This window comes from Octopus sinensis, linkage group LG4, assembly GCF_006345805.1.
Source record: "Octopus sinensis linkage group LG4, ASM634580v1, whole genome shotgun sequence".
In the NCBI taxonomy this organism is placed as follows: domain Eukaryota; kingdom Metazoa; phylum Mollusca; class Cephalopoda; order Octopoda; family Octopodidae; genus Octopus; species Octopus sinensis.
Window position 1 is genome coordinate 74,767,992 of NC_043000.1, and position 18,331 is coordinate 74,786,322.

The 18,331-nt window shown below is 33.6% G+C and overlaps 2 protein-coding genes across 13 annotated transcripts in view; both read left to right on the forward strand.

Moving 5' to 3' along the window:
• The window catches only part of LOC115210217 (SLIT-ROBO Rho GTPase-activating protein 3), a 410,133-nt gene that overhangs the window by 272,552 nt on the left and 119,250 nt on the right, over positions 1-18,331 (forward strand). For all 5 annotated transcript variants that reach the window (XM_029778687.2, XM_036502155.1, XM_036502156.1 and 2 more), the window contains 6 exons: positions 1,687-1,842; positions 5,601-5,729; positions 6,812-7,033; positions 14,252-14,344; positions 15,971-16,141; positions 16,544-16,656. In XM_029778687.2, coding sequence (XP_029634547.1) covers positions 1,687-1,842; positions 5,601-5,729; positions 6,812-7,033; positions 14,252-14,344; positions 15,971-16,141; positions 16,544-16,656 — 884 coding nt within the window. The remainder of the gene's footprint in view (positions 1-1,686; positions 1,843-5,600; positions 5,730-6,811; positions 7,034-14,251; positions 14,345-15,970; positions 16,142-16,543; positions 16,657-18,331) is intronic.
• LOC115210218 (serine/threonine-protein kinase Nek4) overlaps positions 1-18,331 on the forward strand; it is a 505,173-nt gene that overhangs the window by 163,068 nt on the left and 323,774 nt on the right. The window lies entirely within an intron of this gene.

Below are 18,331 nucleotides of genomic sequence, written 5' to 3' on the forward strand. Positions count from 1 at the left end.
AAGATCGAAAATTATCTCTATCAATAAATATATATGCACGTATAATAAAGACCTAATAAATTAATTATTCATTATTACATATAAAAAATATTAAAAGATTAAAGATGAAATAGCTAATTGTAAAACAAACAAACAAACAATCTTAAAAGAACGCTATAACTAATTAACGATCCATATATCTCGTTGGCTAACTAATAACTTTCAAAAATCATATAGTTAAGAAACTAAAATGAAATAATAAAATACTTAATGAAAAAATCAATCCGTAGTTATATAGTTTCAAATAAATACTGCAAATATATTTATCAATGGAAAAAATATTATTACCAATTATCAATTTTAAAAAAACAGTATATAAGTTATAATAACAATTATAAAAATTTAAAATAACAATCAACAAATATAGTTATTTAAGACTAAAATTTATGCTATCAATACATGTATATACATGAAACCTAACTTTAAAAACAAATTGTATAACTGTTAACGATCTATATATCTCTTTGGCTAAGTAAAGTCTTACGAATAAACGTAAAGTTAAAACCTAATAATTATATTGAAAAAATTACGATAACTAGATCATTACATAACCATTAGTATTTATATAAAATACAATATTATACATTAATCATACTATATTAATTAATTTTATTTCTATGTATTGGTTTATGTTTTTCACTGTTTGATTTGCCTAATAGTGTTTTTATCTCTAATTTAATATATATATATATATATGTAATAATAATATTAGGTAAAATTCAGTATGATAATATTAGACCAAATTTCGTAATATATAACATATAATGTATGTATATAACTAATTTAGAGACGAACCACCATTCCACAACTCAGTCAATGAATAACCTGTCCAATAAACTGTACTGTGAGATATATACCATACACAATACTAATCTAAAATTTTGATATTATATAATATTGAAGAGTAAGATTATTACAATCATATAATATATAAGAGCAAATACTTTTAAAACGAATACCATACAAAGAAACATTCATCATAAAAATATAAAACCAAATAAAGTATAAATTGAATAATTAAATTAATGCAATAATATAATGTATAAAATTAAGTACTTGTACGTCGACTATGTGCATTTCAAGACTGCATTAGGACTATATAAAATCATATAAGCAAACCATATCCAAGTTCATTAGAATGGAAAAATGGTTTTATTCTTAATCGTAACTATAGACTATATGTCCTTATATTTATTGTTGTCTTTAATAAATGTTTTAATTATATTAAAAATCTCAGTACTGCCTGACTGGCATGTAAAAGCACCCACTACACTCTCGGAGTCGTTGGCATTAGGAAGGGCATCCATCTGTAGAAACTCTGCCAGATCAGATTGGAATCTGGTGCAGCCATATGGTTCGCTAGACCTCAGTCAAATCATCCAACTCATGCTAGCATGGAAGGCAGACATTAAACGACGACGATGATGATGATATATATGCATGCATACACACAGACATACACACAGGCATTCAAACAGGTGATAACTGAAAAGGATTAAGGAAGAATTATCCAGAGACAAGCTCTACATGAGAACTAAATGGTAAAGTTGGTATAAACGTACTTTAGTAATGAGACTTTATATGCATACATTTGTATAAGAGAAGTTTTGCCATACTTACTACCTGAATGAATATATTGTTTTGCAGGCAATGAAGACTTATCATGCATATCAAGCTGAAGCTAAGAATGCTGAAGCTAAATTGCAAGATGTCCAAGCACAAAAGAAGAAACTTGAACAACAACTCCAAGGTAAAACTGGAACCACAAGAAGTTTAAAAAGATTTGAACATAGGGAAGAAAAGGTAAGCAATTCAGTTTTAATTTGTTATTTTATGTTAATAGAACAAACATGTTTTATGTTATAATAGTTGGTTTAGCAGATATACTGGCATTGCCTGGGTTAATGAGAATAATGAAATTTAAAAATGCTGTATAGATTACGCAGGTCTCAACTGCAAGTAGCTGAAATATCAACTTTCTACATTAATAACTTTTCCAACTCATGCCAGCATGGAACACAGACAATAAGTGAAATGTTAAAAGAAAGTTTTCAGCTCATGTAAAATAAATACATGTAATTCAAAAACACATTTTGAGAGGCTGAGTTTGGTGATTCATTTGACAGAGGTGGTAGAGCCAATCCAATGATAAATATGACCTTGGATCTTGAAAGTTTGCATGAATCCTGGCTCAGTTAAATTTCTTGTGGCTTCAAATGATGTCATCTGTAATGCAGCGTTGTATTGTCTAATTTTGTTTTGGAAGTGCTAGGAATCTTGGTCAGTTGATGACAACAAGAGATTGTAAAAGAGACTGGGCATTGGAGACAGAATCACTGATAACAGCGATGTTGTCAGCAAAGTCAGTGTCTGTTAAGTGTTCCGCTGGGTGTCTGGAACTTCTTCTAGGTTTTATTTCAAAGCCCTTGCCAGAAATGGTATCAACTGACATACGTAGCACATAGTCAATGACAATGATGAAGAGAAATGGGGCGAGTGTGTCTCCCTGCAGTATTCCGGCTTTGATTGAGAAAAATGATATTTCCCCATCAGGGGTTAAGATGGTTGAAGACGTATCTGTGTAGAGGACCTTGATGGCAGAGATGATTTTGTCTGGAATCCCATAGAGCTTAAGGATTTCAAACATCTTGTACCTATCTACAGAGTCGAACGCTTTAGAAAAGTCTACAAACACCATTGCAAGATCGCAATTAAATGCTAGAAATTTTAAAAACATGACATATCTGCCAGCGAATTGCTGTAGATTAAATCGAAATAAGTGTACTTAAACATTTATACTGAAAAGTCATGTGATAACTATGGCGTCCATTACTCAGAGATAAATACATTAATTTACTATAATAATAACAAAATTAATAACAAAGTTGGTTTAGCAGATATACCGGCATTGCCTGGGTTAATGAGAATAATGAAATTTTAAAATGCTGTATAGATTACGCAGGTCTCAACTGCAAGTAGCTGAGATACCAACTTTCTATATCAATAACTGGTCAACTTGTAATGATATGCATAAGATCTGGTCATCAAATCTAAGTAGAGATTTCAAACTTAAAATCTTCAAAGCCACGGTCAAACCAATTCTACTATATGGCTCAGAAACCTGGACGTTATCAAAGAAGCTTGAGAGGCGGTTGGATGGAACTTACACTCGCCTCCTTATGAGAGCTCAAAATCTCTCGTGGAAGTGTCATCCAACCAAAGTACAAATATATGGGAAATTACCACCTGTATCATCTCTTGTGAAAGGTAGAAGAGTCCAGTTTCTGGACATTGTTGTAGAGCTGAAAACAAGGTAATTTCTACTCTTCCTCTCTGGAAGCCATCTGCTCGCGATACCAGAGGACGCACACTCTCCTACCCTGATGTAATCTCCAGGAAGACAGGCATCCAGCAACAGGACCTCCGTAATGCTATGATGGATTGTGAAGTCTGGCGTAACATAGTAAATTCTATTGTCTCGACCACGGTCGAACAATGATGATGATGACAACAGTTTTTTCAATAGCTCTGGAGGTTGGGGGATTGCAGAGAGTTTAACCTCTCCACCACTGCAGCACAGTGTAAGTGTCTCTCCAAGCCACTTCCTTGTTTTACAATGTATGCACTCAGTTGTCATTGTGCCAGTGTCATTTGCATAATGAACTGCTAATTCAAAGCTGCTTCATAGAAGTTGCTTCTCTGAGCTGTTGTAACTGCTCTTCATTCCACAGTGGAGATCCTATTCCTTGTCAGCCATGCGTACCTCTGTTCATCACTTTAAGATGCCTTGGCTTTTGTAGTACACAGTCTGTTTGTTTCTTGGTATTCTTCCCATTCTGCAGCGGTCTCTCTTTCCCTGGACAGAGACATTCTTTTGGCTGACCTTGACATTGTAGACAAATTTGATACTTTCCTTCAAGGCTTTGTTATATATGTATACAGAAGTACATGAGTGCAGAAAATAGTAAATAATGAAAATAACTGGGTAACGGAAATTATATTTCTTAATACAATGGGCAAAAATTAAATAAGAAATTTTTACAGAAAATAAGGAATTGTACAAGTTGAAGTGAAATTTGTCACTTAGTGAACCAAAGAGCTAGTATCGAAGGAACCAGGAAAAAATCCGTTAACAATAGAAAAACACAAAATCGTTGCAAGAAATTTTTAGGGAAATTAACTAAGTATATGGATTTAAGTGAAATTTTTGAAGTTACTTCTGTCAGTAAATTATGTATGAAATTACTTTCATCGGTAATTGTGAACTTCTTTCTGTCAGTAATTTGTCATTGTTGTTTGAAAACTTACAGTTGAAAACTTACAGTGAAAACAATAGTGATTGACAGAGAGATATAGAGAGATAGAGATACATGTGAAAAGTGAATAGACACACATTTCTATTTTATATATTAGATGAGATTGTGGTAATTTTTTGACCAATGGATGTAGAGACAATCACTTTCTGAAAGTTACTTTGCAAAGAGTTACCTCCCTTCTCCAGGAATGGGTATTTTCTACCCCCATAGTGCCTGTTACTCATTATGTGAAAAATTTTAAGAGACTAAAACCATCCCTAGTACATAAGTAATATATGTTCCCAGTTTGGAGAAAATCAGTTGAAAAATACAGCTGTTATAATCTTTTACACACACACACATAACGGGATTTATATTATAGATGTGCAATATCATTAATACAATGTTTGTTTTTTCCAAATTTTTTCTCATGTAGTTATTCAACAAGATTGAGTTTAGTCTTGCTTGACAATAAATCAATGCTCTACTGTCAAATTTCATTGACTTCATGTTTCCTGGCATTAGTGGCGGCAAATGTTTAAATTCAACAAAAGTGCTTTGATGTTTCTATTAGTCCTTATTTTGTCACAAAATACATAAACACATGCTCACATACAATTACTGTTTGTCAGAATTCAGTCAATTCTAAGGAGGAATTGGACAATAATGTATTCATGAAACCTTTAGATGCTCTTAGAATTCTAATCCTAAAGAATTAGGCCTTATAAGAATGATTATGCATTGTTAATCAAGATAAGCATATTTCTAACTTACTAAAATGTTTTTAGCTTCTAACCTGCATGCCAGTCTTTGATCATAGGTTGTTTTTTGTTTGTCTTTTTTTTTTTTTTTTTTTTGACATATCAGAAACTACATTGTCCAAGTGTATCCTTTACTGACAACAGTAGGGTATGGTTTAAGCAAGATTCAGATGCTGTTGGCAGTAGTTGCACAACTAAATTGGGGGTTCCTTGTTCCTGTTTATTCTTAAATAGATGTATCTTTAATTCTCACTTCTTCAATTTTCTCTTCCTCACTTTTTCTTGATTTATCTATGACTCTTTTCTCCTTTCTCTTTCTTCTGTTTTGTATTTCATTTCATTCTCTATCTTATCTTTTTCATCTCTTACAATTTGGCTATTTCATAAAATAAATAAATGAAAATCATTGCTGGCTTTGGCAGAAGGAATATCACAAGAAGTCATGTTCAAATTAGCTTTTATTTATGTATCCTATATATTTGATATATTTTCTTTCTATTTGTAGCGGAAACACAAATACAATGAGAACAAATTAAAGGCTTTGAAAGCACGAAATGATTATCTTTTATGTATAGAGTCTGCGAATGCTGCCATTAATAAATATTACTCTGATGATATCACAGACCTTATGGATGTAAGTGAAAAAGTTCATGTTCATTACTGTTATCATTATTATTATTATTATCCATTTATTATTATTTTATCTTTTAAAGACTTTTTATCTTGATTTTGATTTCATCTTTATAGTATCATTTACAAAGCCCTCCTCCTCAACATAACTCCTTACTCCCAGTTGAGGGCTTTTGCCTTTTTTGTCTTGCAAGGTACTTGGTGATCCTATTGGTGTCTTGCTTAATGATGAAGTAACTAATATTATGAGATAAATTTGTTTGGTTGTTTCTCTTATTTTTTTTGTTCAATGTATTCTAATCCTTATTATTCATCAACAATTATAACAAACTTGTCAATAAAACATTCTCTTTTATTGTTCACAACTTACCAACATTCTACTAGCTTGTCAGTGCCTTGATAGTAAAAATCACCTGATCTTGGCTAGGAGAATTCATCAAGCCACAGTTTCAGCTCCATGTCATTGTTGAACAAAACGCCTTGCAAACTGTTGGCAAACAACTGTAAAAAGTGATAATCTGAAAGCAGTAAGCTGTATATCAGGAGAATACAGTGAGTGTAGTAGAACTTCCTAACAGAGCTCTTAAATAGCATTATTGGTCAACTTAATGATGTGGAGGTGAGTGCCATCATGTTGAAGAAGCATGCTGTGTCTTCAGTCGGATCATTTCCATTGAATTGTCCATTGAGTGATGGGGACATGTGATAGTATCCTTAGTTGACTGGCGTGGATTCTTGTGGATGAGATGAACTCATTCAATCAATTTTCATTTAACTGAACAGGTCAATTGGAATGCAGAGAATCTATGAGGTTGAATTTCCCCTTCAGTGTGAAAACCACTTGTATGCAGTTTTCTCAGCAATACCACTTTCTCTGTACACAGTACAAATCACTTAAGTGACTTTGGAAGTTTTGAAACCTTTATTGAAAGTGAAGTCAAGATAATTGATTGTATACTATCTCTCTTACAAAAAAGTCATGATTTGTGAGCTTAAGTGGTAGTAATTGAGGATGGCTGTGGTAGTTGCTCTAACATTTATCATAGACACTGATTTTAAATATTTATACTTCTTTTTTCCTTACAGTGTATGAATTTTGGTTACCATAGTTGTGTTGCTCGAACTATGAAAATGTATCTTTCATCCCACGAACAGTTACGTAACTCTCACCAGAGAGCTATTGACCGACTGAATCAGTGCATCCAAGGTCTTGATGCTCGGGCAGACAAACAAAAGTTCCTTGAGTTACACAATGCTATGTTCATGTTACCAAAAAAGTTTGAGTATCAACCATATAAAGGAGATGAGGTGAGACATAAATTTCTATTGAAAGATTTATAGTTATAATATGCCCATATAAACAATGGATCTACAATACTTTTCCTTCCTTAAATTTATTTGATATATAACCAAAAAAAGTATTGTTTTCTTGTCTTCTCTGTTGATCATATGATGTTTCCTCTCTTTCTATTTGAAGCTCTCTTGTGTTCTCTCTTTTTCCAGATGTTTTTCCATTAACTCTCCCAGCAGCCTCTCACAGTGATCCCTCTTTTTCAGTTCCTGAACACACATATCAATTTATTTATATTTCAGTATAGATTCGATAAATGATCATCATAGGCTTAGGGAATAGACAAGTTTGCCTCAGAACCACATGGATAGGTGTTTGGTCCTATTGTGTGGATGTTGTTAATTGGTCCCCTCTACTATAGCTATGAGTTGACTAATACCTTGTGAATGAAATTGGTAGGCAGGAACTGGAAGGAGTCCATTAGTTTTGTGTGTTTGTGATTAAGTATATATTCTTCATTTTGACATGTGTGCACTGATCGTAAATGATAGCTTCACCATTCGTACAAATATATCATTTGTTTGCAGTCCTCCACAAAAGCATCTCCTGGTTGTTTGATAGTCTGGGAGATTATTACATAGCTTGGCAAGAGATAAAAGTTGTTGCCAGAAAGAGCTTCCAATTGTAGTAACCTATGCAAGCATGGAGATGATGTAATAGCAGCAGATGCATCTTAACCCTTTCGTTACTATATTTCTGACCAAAAAACACCCCTCATGAGTTTCAATTAAATTCTAAAATAATCATGAATTTAGACTAGTTTCATTAAGCAACTATAACTTTTTTACTTATGAACATATTAATGTGATATTTGGGACATAATTGAAGAAAGGGTTCTTAATCAATTCCATTGCATAATTGTTGTCTCAAAGTGACTCTAATTACAGGTAAATCCAGGTAAACTGAGCAAAAGGTAAAAATATTAAAATTTTGTTTAAACATTACCATAGAAAATTAGTCCTCAGCTAATATTTAATTGAGGTATGCAACAAAATTTTGATATGGAAGAATTGTGCACATCACTAGATTATCAGTTGAATTTAATGCACAGAAGAACAGGTGTACCATAAAGGTAAAATAAACTGAAATATTAGAATTTGTTTTTGAAGAAAACTAAAAAATTAAATACAACTGAATGAAATATACTCACACACATACACAGGAACATATATAATAAAGATTTACAATAGAAATTAAATCAAAACTTGTCACTCACCTTACAGGCAAATTAAAATTACAGGTAAATTAAAATAAAAAGTTAAAACTAAGTAAATTTGAAAAATATTTATACAATTTAATTATACATATATACAAACAATATTTACACTATATTTCTTTCATGGAAAGTTGTAAAACATCCCACTCTACATACTGCAACCTGGCAGAATGCACATTGGAAGGACGTTTCAACTGGCCGTCCACTGGGAGTTTTTCTTTTTTGATATAGACATTCACGGCACTGCCTTTTGCGACCCCCGATTTTTTCTAATTTATGTAGATCGGCTGAACTCAGAGGAATATCTCTCTGGCAGGCTTTGCTTTTCCTTCCTGCATTTATTTTTTTTGAGGAATATCCTGCCTTCAACTTAATTGCTACATCTGCCCAGAACTGCAGATGGTCGCACCGCTTGCGAACCCCTCCTGATTTGGTATATGATATAAATGCATTTACAATGCTCATGTTTGTTATATACCAAACCAGGTATCGCCACCATTTATTACCCGGTCTACCAACCGGATAATAACTCATCATCTGGTTCATCCGATCCACACCGCCCATGTACTTGTTGTAATCGAGGTTCACAAACGGAGTGCCATTTTCATCTACACATGGTTGTGCACTGGTAGATAGAAAATTTATCTGCCTCTTATCTCTGTATGCGGTCGCTAGCAGATTTCCTTTCTGCCGTTGGATTATTTCACCTTTTTTTTTTAATTTTGCTTTTTTTATATCCAACGACAGCCCTTTTCTACTAGCAATTACTGTAGAACACGTATACGTTGCCACAGCTTCTAAATCCTCTGCAAGTTTGACCGAACTGAAAAATCGGTCAAAAAATAATATATGGCCCTGGTTATGGTATGGAAGTGATAAATTCCAGACCACATCGTACCCTAGGCCATGCTGACTTACATAATTGTCTCTTTTCCCTGTATAAAAGTTAAATCCACAGCAGTACCCAGTATTTGATTCACATATCTTCCAAACTTTAATCCCCCATTTTGTGGGCTTTCCTGGCATATACTGCCAAAAACGTACTCGGCCTTTATAGCCCACCATACCCTCATCGACGGATAAATACCTTCCAGGGTTATAAAATTTTTCGGTTAATATAGGGCGTTACGATTATCAGAAAATCAAAAACAAAATGTGTGTAATAGGTGTAAAACAACTTCCTATGAACGAATATGAAAAAAAAAATTCGCGCACGCGAAAGGGGGGTGGGGGAGAGGCCTCGGAAAATTCACATCGGGAAGTTCCGAAAGCGTCTGAGGGGCTGACCCGGGCACCAAAACAAAAAAAAATAGTGTAATAGGTGTAAAACAACTTGCTCTAAACGAATATGAAAAAAAAAATGCGCTCTCGTGAAAGAGGGGTGGGGGAGAGGCTTCGGAAAATTTATATCGGGAATTTCCGAAAGCGTCTGAACCGGGCACAAAAACAAAAATAAAAACAGCGAAATAGGTGTAAAACAACTTGCTCTAAACAACTATCATGAAAAAAATGCGCGCTCGCGAAAGGGGGGTGGGGGAGAGGCTTCGGAAATTTCACATCTTCAGTCCACGGCCTTTAAACTAAGAAAAAATAGTGTAATTGGTGTAAAACTACTTGTTCTAAACGAGTATCAAGAACACACACTCACACATGAATCATAAACTCCGTATTTTTGTACATATTTCGCAAAAAAAAAAATAATAAAGAGAAGAAATTCTGGAAAAAGTGAAGAAATGTTGGATCTCCGCCATGTGAATCAAAATACGTGTCAGAAACATCTTGAAATACTACAGAAATTATGTTACGAAAATGATAATGTATACATACCTCTTTGAGTGCTCCATCAACAATGATGATAAAGAAATGAGTTGGATTTGAACTCAGAATATTGACTAACACAACTACATACTACAAGACTCAAAATATTCAGCCAAGTCACCACCCTTTAACTAGCAATAATAATAACATCAATAACATAACAGCCAAAAGATTTATTTGTTCTGAAAATAACAATCATAGTAAATAAATATGTTCTTTAATATTCACATTCATGTGCACAGTTAAACACACATGCATAATACAGAACGGAACACATAAATGAAGGATGCATTACTTAGTATATATTACATCTAGAGAATTTTGATTCATAAGTCAAATATGCAAATTATAAAGATAATTAATTGCTTTACTAAACAGTGTTGTAAAGGTGAAAAAATAAATTTGGGAAAAAAATACACGCCAAAACTAATTAATAAAGGATAATTAGGGAAGGATTGACACAAAATAATTATTTTTTCTGTCTCTTTTTTTCTGATAAATGCATCTTAATAAGTGAGAAGAATTGCATATATCTGAACTATTTCAAAGAAAAGCATAAATTTAATGTTTAAAATAGCTTTAACCAAGGAATGAGATCCAACATTTCTTCACTTTTTCCAGAATTTCTTCTCTTTATTATTTTTTTTTTTTTTGCGAAATATGTACAAAAATACGGAGTTTATGATTCATGTATGAGTGTGTGTTCTTGATACTCGTTTAGAACAAGTAGTTTTACACCAATTACACTATTTTTTCTTAGTTTAAAGGCCGTGGACTGAAGATGTGAAATTTCCGAAGCCTCTCCCCCACCCCCCTTTCGCGAGCGCGCATTTTTTTCATGATAGTCGTTTAGAGCAAGTTGTTTTACACCTATTTCGCTGTTTTTATTTTTGTTTTTGTGCCCGGTTCAGACGCTTTCGGAAATTCCCGATATAAATTTTCCGAAGCCTCTCCCCCACCCCTCTTTCGCGAGTGCGAATTTTTTTTTTCATATTCGTTTAGAGCAAGTTGTTTTACACATATTACACTATTTTTTTTTTGTTTTGGTGCCCGGGTCAGCCCCTCAGACGCTTTCGGAACTTCTCAATGTGAATTTTCCGAGGCCTCTCCCCCACCCCCCCTTTCGCGGGCGCGAATTTTTTTTTTCATATTCGTTCATAGGAAGTTGTTTTACACCTATTACACACATTTTGTTTTTGATTTTCTGATAATCGTAACGCCCTATATTAACCAATTTTTCGTAGGCATTTTGAACACCGTCAATGAGGGGTCTTATTTTAAATAAGGGATCAAAGTTTGGTTCTCCACGTACGGGGGTACTGCTAGTGTCTCTCACATGTAAATACTGGCTCAGTTTTACAAATCTTATACGGGTCATAATGCTGGAAACACAATGATCCCCAAAAAGTTCCTGGTTGCTCCAGTAATTCGTTATTCTGGGCAATTGCTTTATGCCCATAATAATATTTATGGCAAAAAATGCCCGCATTTCTTTTACAGTTGTTGGGTACCACAAGCTGTCTTTTTTCCGTGTTTGTTTACTTTCTGCGTAACGGTTTGTCTCCGCAGTTATAGCTTCAAACAAGCATACAGGAAAAAATTAAAAAAAGAAGTCGATTGGTCTCGCTTCCTCAGAAAGACTATGGGTAGGCCCTGGCTCCCCAGAAAAATCGTCAATCGACACCTTTTTTAATTTTTTACTCCATTCTGGTGTAAATTTATCCTTTGTGTTGCCGCTTTCACTTTCTGATGAATCGCTTTCAATCTCTGATGAATCGCTTTCGGATATTGAAACATCCGATTCAAATTCATCCACCACGTGCTTTTTTGCTTCATTCGTTCTTCTCAAAATCTCCAGATCTTCTCTTGAAAAACCTTCAAATTCGGAGTCACTGCTTGATAGCATAAAACGGCTCTCCATTTTGAAAGTTGATAAAAAATTTCAGTTGATAAAAATTTGGAAAAAAATCTCCAAAAATTCGCAGAGTTCAAATATCACGCCAAACAATGTCGGATACAATAACTCAAGTGTTAGCAAAGTGAAATCACGTGTTTTAACGAGTGTACCAACGAGATTTGGGTTCAAATTTACATTTAAATAACAATAGGTTCTCACGGCCGGCTGTGGCCGGGTTAGTAACATAAACCAAAAAATTCAGCAGCCGGGTTAGTAACGAAAGGGTTAAGCATTTATTCAGAATATTGTTTGGTTTTTGATTTGCTGTAGTGATTATGAGGAATCTATATATGTTATTTTGGTAAAATGTCATTTTCCATTTACATGTTCAGTATACTCTATCAAATAATCTGTACAGGTTAAAATTACAAAATTTATTTTGAGGTACTTTCATAAAATACTGAAATAATTTCAGTCATTCTGAAAAATTGTGGTTTTCTTCAGAACTTTTGCCTCTTTTAAAAACTGTTCTACCATTATGTAATTGTGTATTATCTTTGAGAAATGGTGTTACTAGGATAGCATACAATATAAAAGTTTCTTCCTTTTTATTTCTTTTCTTTTTGTTAGCACCGTCTTATTTATGTGGAGCTGGTTGTCTTCATACCAAAGATTATCCCAGAGAACATTTTATTTATGTTGTGTTGTATCCTGTTATTGTTGTTTATCCCCAGATCAATCCTGATTGAATAGACTTATGATCAACGGTGTTCAGGTCATGACAATACCCCATGTCAACTTTCATTGAACAGACATATTATCAAAGATTATCAAGCCATCACCTTGTTTGTAGCTTCAAGTCAGTCCTGACTGAACTGACCTGTAACTAAAGGGATTCAAACCATGACATTGCATTCTTTTTTATGGTGTACATTGCTTGTTCTTTGTTCTCAAAGATGATCAAAACTCAGCATTAGCATATATGTTTAAGTCTGGTGGTCCAGAGGGAGCTGATAAGGCCTATTTGGGTTACAAATCCTCTTCTGTATGTGGGGTAAATACAAGAAGAGTTGTTTGTTTCACCACTGAATTGGGATTCTTGCAAACTATGGCTGTATTTGAAGCACTTTTTCTAACTTTGTCCTCAGGCTGCCAAGAAGAGCAGAATGATACTATAAAAAGACCACTCAATTACACAGAGGGATGTGGGACTCCACAACTGCTTTTCTTTAGCAGAGAATGATTCACCTGACCCACCTGTGTACAGGTTTTGCAACTGTGACTTAAGTGCAACCTCATTTACTGAATTGCTGCTCCCTCATCACCAGCTGACTTTTTCAGTCTTAATTTATAGTGAAGGAAAATTGTTCCATTTCTCACCTCCCATCTCTGATTTCCTAGTCGTATGATATGGTGTGGCTAAGATAACTAGGGGTTCTACAGTGAAATGATCAAGACAATCTATGTATCTCATTATGCTCTTAGGTATATTCCTACTGCAATGTTGCTGGACATTTCCTTTCTGCCCATTGAAACTTGACTACCAAAAACTCCAGTCCATCACATGCCTCTTAAACTTGTATATGTACATGCAGTTGGATGACCATTGACTCTCCTGAGTTCGTCCACACTTTGACAGGTTTTGTTTTCATCTTGCAGTGTGCAAAAATCAGCCTCCTCATCAAATAGGCTCAGTAGATTTACCAGTTTAGTCGTTGACAAACTGAGCATGCAACAGGTCGTACTGGGTTACATGTTACCAGCAATACTCATGAGTATCCTGACAAAGCATAGTGTATCTAGTATTGTGTTTTCATAGTTACATATTTTCCTTTCATTTTTAAAATGGTAGGATGTTGTTAATGAAAAATTTAGCTGTAAACAAGTACACAAAAGCCTCCGCTTTGTTTTGTTGCATCATGTTTATGGAATTTGGCAGAACCAACTTATTCTTAACTTTCTCATCTGAATTTCAGTCCAGCAAATGCTTTCAATTAATCTATTTCTCGTACATTATTGTTTTGAAAAATATATTCTTTTCTAGTTGCAACCCACAGGCTGTGGTAATGTTGGGGCACCACCATCAATAATATTTTTAGATTTTATTTCTTGCAACTCTGTAGCTATTATTGTTTTTAACAATATGTAATCCTTCACTATAAATAAAATACGAATTAAACATTTTGTCTGAAAATATTTTTGTTTTAATTTCACTGCTAAATATTCTTTTTTTCCTCTTTTAAGGCACGCTCTATCAATGCAGTTGTGGATGAAATGACTCATCGCTGTGAAACCTTAAAAGCACGATTAGAAGGTGTACACTTAGAAAATGATGAAGTTAGTAAAGGATGTTTACTTTACTCTCCTGGCTTAGGAAGCATTCATTAATGTCATTGCCTGTTGTGTTTCTATATAAATTCATACTTTAGATTTTAAAACTATTGGTCTTCACAGAAAAAGAAATTTGCTTTGAATTCATTTGTTTGTTGTTTTGTTTTTTTCTGTTTGTTTTTTTTTTTAATACTGGAAACCTTTGGAATTGTTTAAAAGATAAGAAGTATCCCTACTTTAAATATCCAACACAACTATAGTAGTGGAACTTAAACTCTTATATCATATTTTTTTGCTACTCAGCTACAACAGATTCTTGAAGATTATTGCCAAAAATGTATTGATTTTTTAAAAAATTTGGATATGATTAGGAATATACTCGAACATTTTTTGATTGTTATGTCAAAAATATATATATATTAAACTGTAAAAAATTATATACCTAAATCGGCTTGCATGGTTGAATGAGTAATTGAGCAATAGTCATATTTTTGTTAAAAACATTTAATATAAAGCTGAAATGGAGAGTGTTGCAGAACTGAAGGGGAATGATTGGATATGTCTGTGGGATGGGTAACAAGTGTAGGAGAGATGGATGCATCAGGTGGGCTGGAACAAACATGGTATATTGCTACTTAAGAACCACAGAGGGTTATATTTGTCAAGGTGGAAGAGGTATGAAACAGTATGTAACCTGCTAACTCTCACTAACATGTCTTATCTACTGGCTTACAAATCAAGTGGGTGAGATCTGTTAATGAGAGAGAGAGTTTGCAAGCAGCCACACAATCTTCTTTGACATTCTAGAACCTGTGTAATTTTAGTAGTAGATGTGTAAGCAGTTTTCTGGCATGAGCTTTGTATATGGTTAGGAAGTGATCAGGTTTAAATTATTTTCTGTATTTTGCAATGATCAAAAGTGTTGATTAGATGCATTATTAAAAGTATTTTGCCTTTATAATTATTAATCTCTGCTAATCAATTTGATGAAGAATGTTTATTTTTGTTATAGTATTTGAATTTTTTACTCAACCAACCATATAACTTTGTAATTGCTATATTTTAACCAAAATATTCATAATACCAAATCTTGATTCAAAAAGTATTGTGACCAACACGTCAATTTCAGGCTCTAAAAATAAATGATTATATATAGCTGGGTGATATTTGTGGCGTCAATAAAGAAAATTGTGCTAGCTGAGGTCAAATATATGTCTTTCAAAGACACCATATTATACTTGTAGCAGGATTTGAACTTGCAAGTTTAGAGTTCAACTTCAAAGTCACTACCTGTTGTTTTCACTTACAACTTTTTAAGGATTTTTTCTTTCATCATTTACACTTCTAAATGACTAATCAAGCTCATCCTCCAACTCTTTTTATTCTTTGGTTAACTTCTTATCCCAAAGAATTATCCTGAATTCTATTGGGATTGTTTTGAAAAACTTTTTGTATCAGAAACCACTTTTATCCACTAGATTGAGGTAAATAACTGTTGGCTATCTACATAATGTACATAATGTAAGAACAAAAGTAAAACATTGAAGTTAGCAGTAAGCTCTTTAATTTCTGTTGAATGGTTAGTGAAATTGAAGCTATTTATATTACATTTCTTTCACTTTTCTATCACAGTTGTGGAAAACACTTGAGACTGCCGAAAACTCTCTTATGAAAATGATCTCTGTGAACGATCACGATGTGACACTCCTCTTCTTAACTGATAACCCTCCTCCACCAAAGTCTCCACATGAGGCTGCAAAACACAAAGCAGATCGCTTGGAGACAGAGTCCTATTATCTTTCTGTAAGTTTTTTTTTTTTTTTTGGTTTTCTTTTTTTCTTAACTTGTTCCTCCAGAATCATCAATCAAAAATCTTTATTAATTTTAAATTGAAAACACTTTATTTTATCTTAATTTTTACTCCTTGCTTTCAATAGCCAGTTATAAATTTAAATTAGGATCCTAAGCAGTTTCTGATTTTAGAGACTAGTTTTAAAAGTCTATTTTGTGTTATCAAAAGTTCATATTTTATTTGAAAATGTAAAATTATATGACTAAAGTTCTCAGAAAATTATAAATTTGCTATAAGTTTGGTGAATAATTTTTACTTTATATTTAATTTCACCTTGGTAGAGTTATATTAGTTATTTAAAAAACATTTACTGTGATAATCACTTTTATTCATTTATTTTAAATGTATTCTAGAAATTTAAGGAATACACGCTTAGCTGTAATCGTCTTGCTCGGTTGCAATCAAAACACAACGCTATACAGAAAGCTGCTGGTGAAGGTATAAACAATTCAGGAACCATAATGCGGTAAGATGTGTTAAAAATAAACTTCATTGCATAAAGTCAAAATAATTATTCCAGCTTTTAATCAGATTTGTTTTATATAAGAATTATTTTCAAATATTCCAAACAGCACACATTTTCAGCTAAAACATCTAACACTTTTTACTTGGAATCTGTTCTTTTTATCTTGACTTTTCTGAATAATGTATATCAATAAATTAAGTACTAAACTGAAATAAATACTATGGTCAACACAATCAACTAAAGCTTTTGAAGTTGGATACCACAAAATAGTTGCAAGTACAATGATGAAAACCAGTAAAAGACACTTGCCCAACCCAGGGTCCCACTGTATGGCACCATGAGTTGTGTAAGTCTCTTTTACTACAGCACCAAGCCAATCAAAGTCTTGTAAATGAATTTGGTTGTAGGATACTGAAAGAAGCCAGTGTGTATGTGTACTTGTCCCTCCATGCCTTGACAGTGATGGTTGGTGACAGGAAGGGCATCTCATTGTAGAAAATCTACTCCAAGGAATTCCATCTGACCCATGCAAGTGTGAAAAGTGGACATTAAAATGATGATGATAAATCTATAATTATTATTTAATAAACACAATATGTGCCATTTAATAAACTAATATGTGCCACTAACATGATTTTATAACACATCTGGTGTCCCAACACAATCATCAGACATTGCCAATATATATATATATATATATATATATATATATACACACACAGGTTAGCTGAGTTAGAGGTTAAAATAACCGTCTAAAGGATAGAAGTATCCATTACACCATCGGTATATTACTTCTGTTTAATCAAGGGCATACATATGCAAACATATTATGTTCATACATTATAGGTAAAGACAAGGATAAACATGGGTTCATCAACAATCAAAGTCTAAAACAAACAGAAAATGGAGAAGTAATGATGAACAACAAGTGATATACATCAATAAATATTTATGATAAATATTTTTGCATATCAATGGCAATACCATACAACTTTGGAATCAGAAACAGCTGTTAGATGGGATGCAGTCTATTTGCATTGAATTGATAAATAATAATTGATGTAAGTCAATTGTTGTTCATCAATACTTCTCCATTTTCTGTTTTCTTTATATATGTGTGTGTATATATATATATAGATAGATAGGTGGATAGGCACATTGAGAGGTAGGTCTCGTGAGATTGTTGAAACGCTTGAACAGAGGCGTATTGATGTGAGTTGCATTCAAAAGGTAAGGTGGAGGTAGCTTCAACCAGGTTCCTCACAGGCAAGACATATAGGTATAACATTTTCTGGGAAGGTAACAGTAATGGGGTAGGTGCTGTGAGCATATTTCTTGTAGAGAAATGGGTGGATAAGGTCATAGAGGTAGTCAGAGTATGTAGTAGAGTACTTAAGCTCAAGCTAGTTTTGCACAATAGTACAGAGACAACTACCTCTGCCTATGCTCCACAAGTGGGTCTACCAAATGAACAAGATGACTGCCTTTATGACAATGGTCTCGTCTTCATGGCTGCGTATTTCAATGGGCATGTTGGGCAGTAGACCAGTATCTTCCATGGTGTACATGGGGGCCATGGAATTGGTTTCCAAAATGAAGAGAGGGAAAGGCCACTGCAGTTCTGTGATGCGAATAACTTATTGATCTGCAACACCAACTTCAGGAAGCCAGCCAG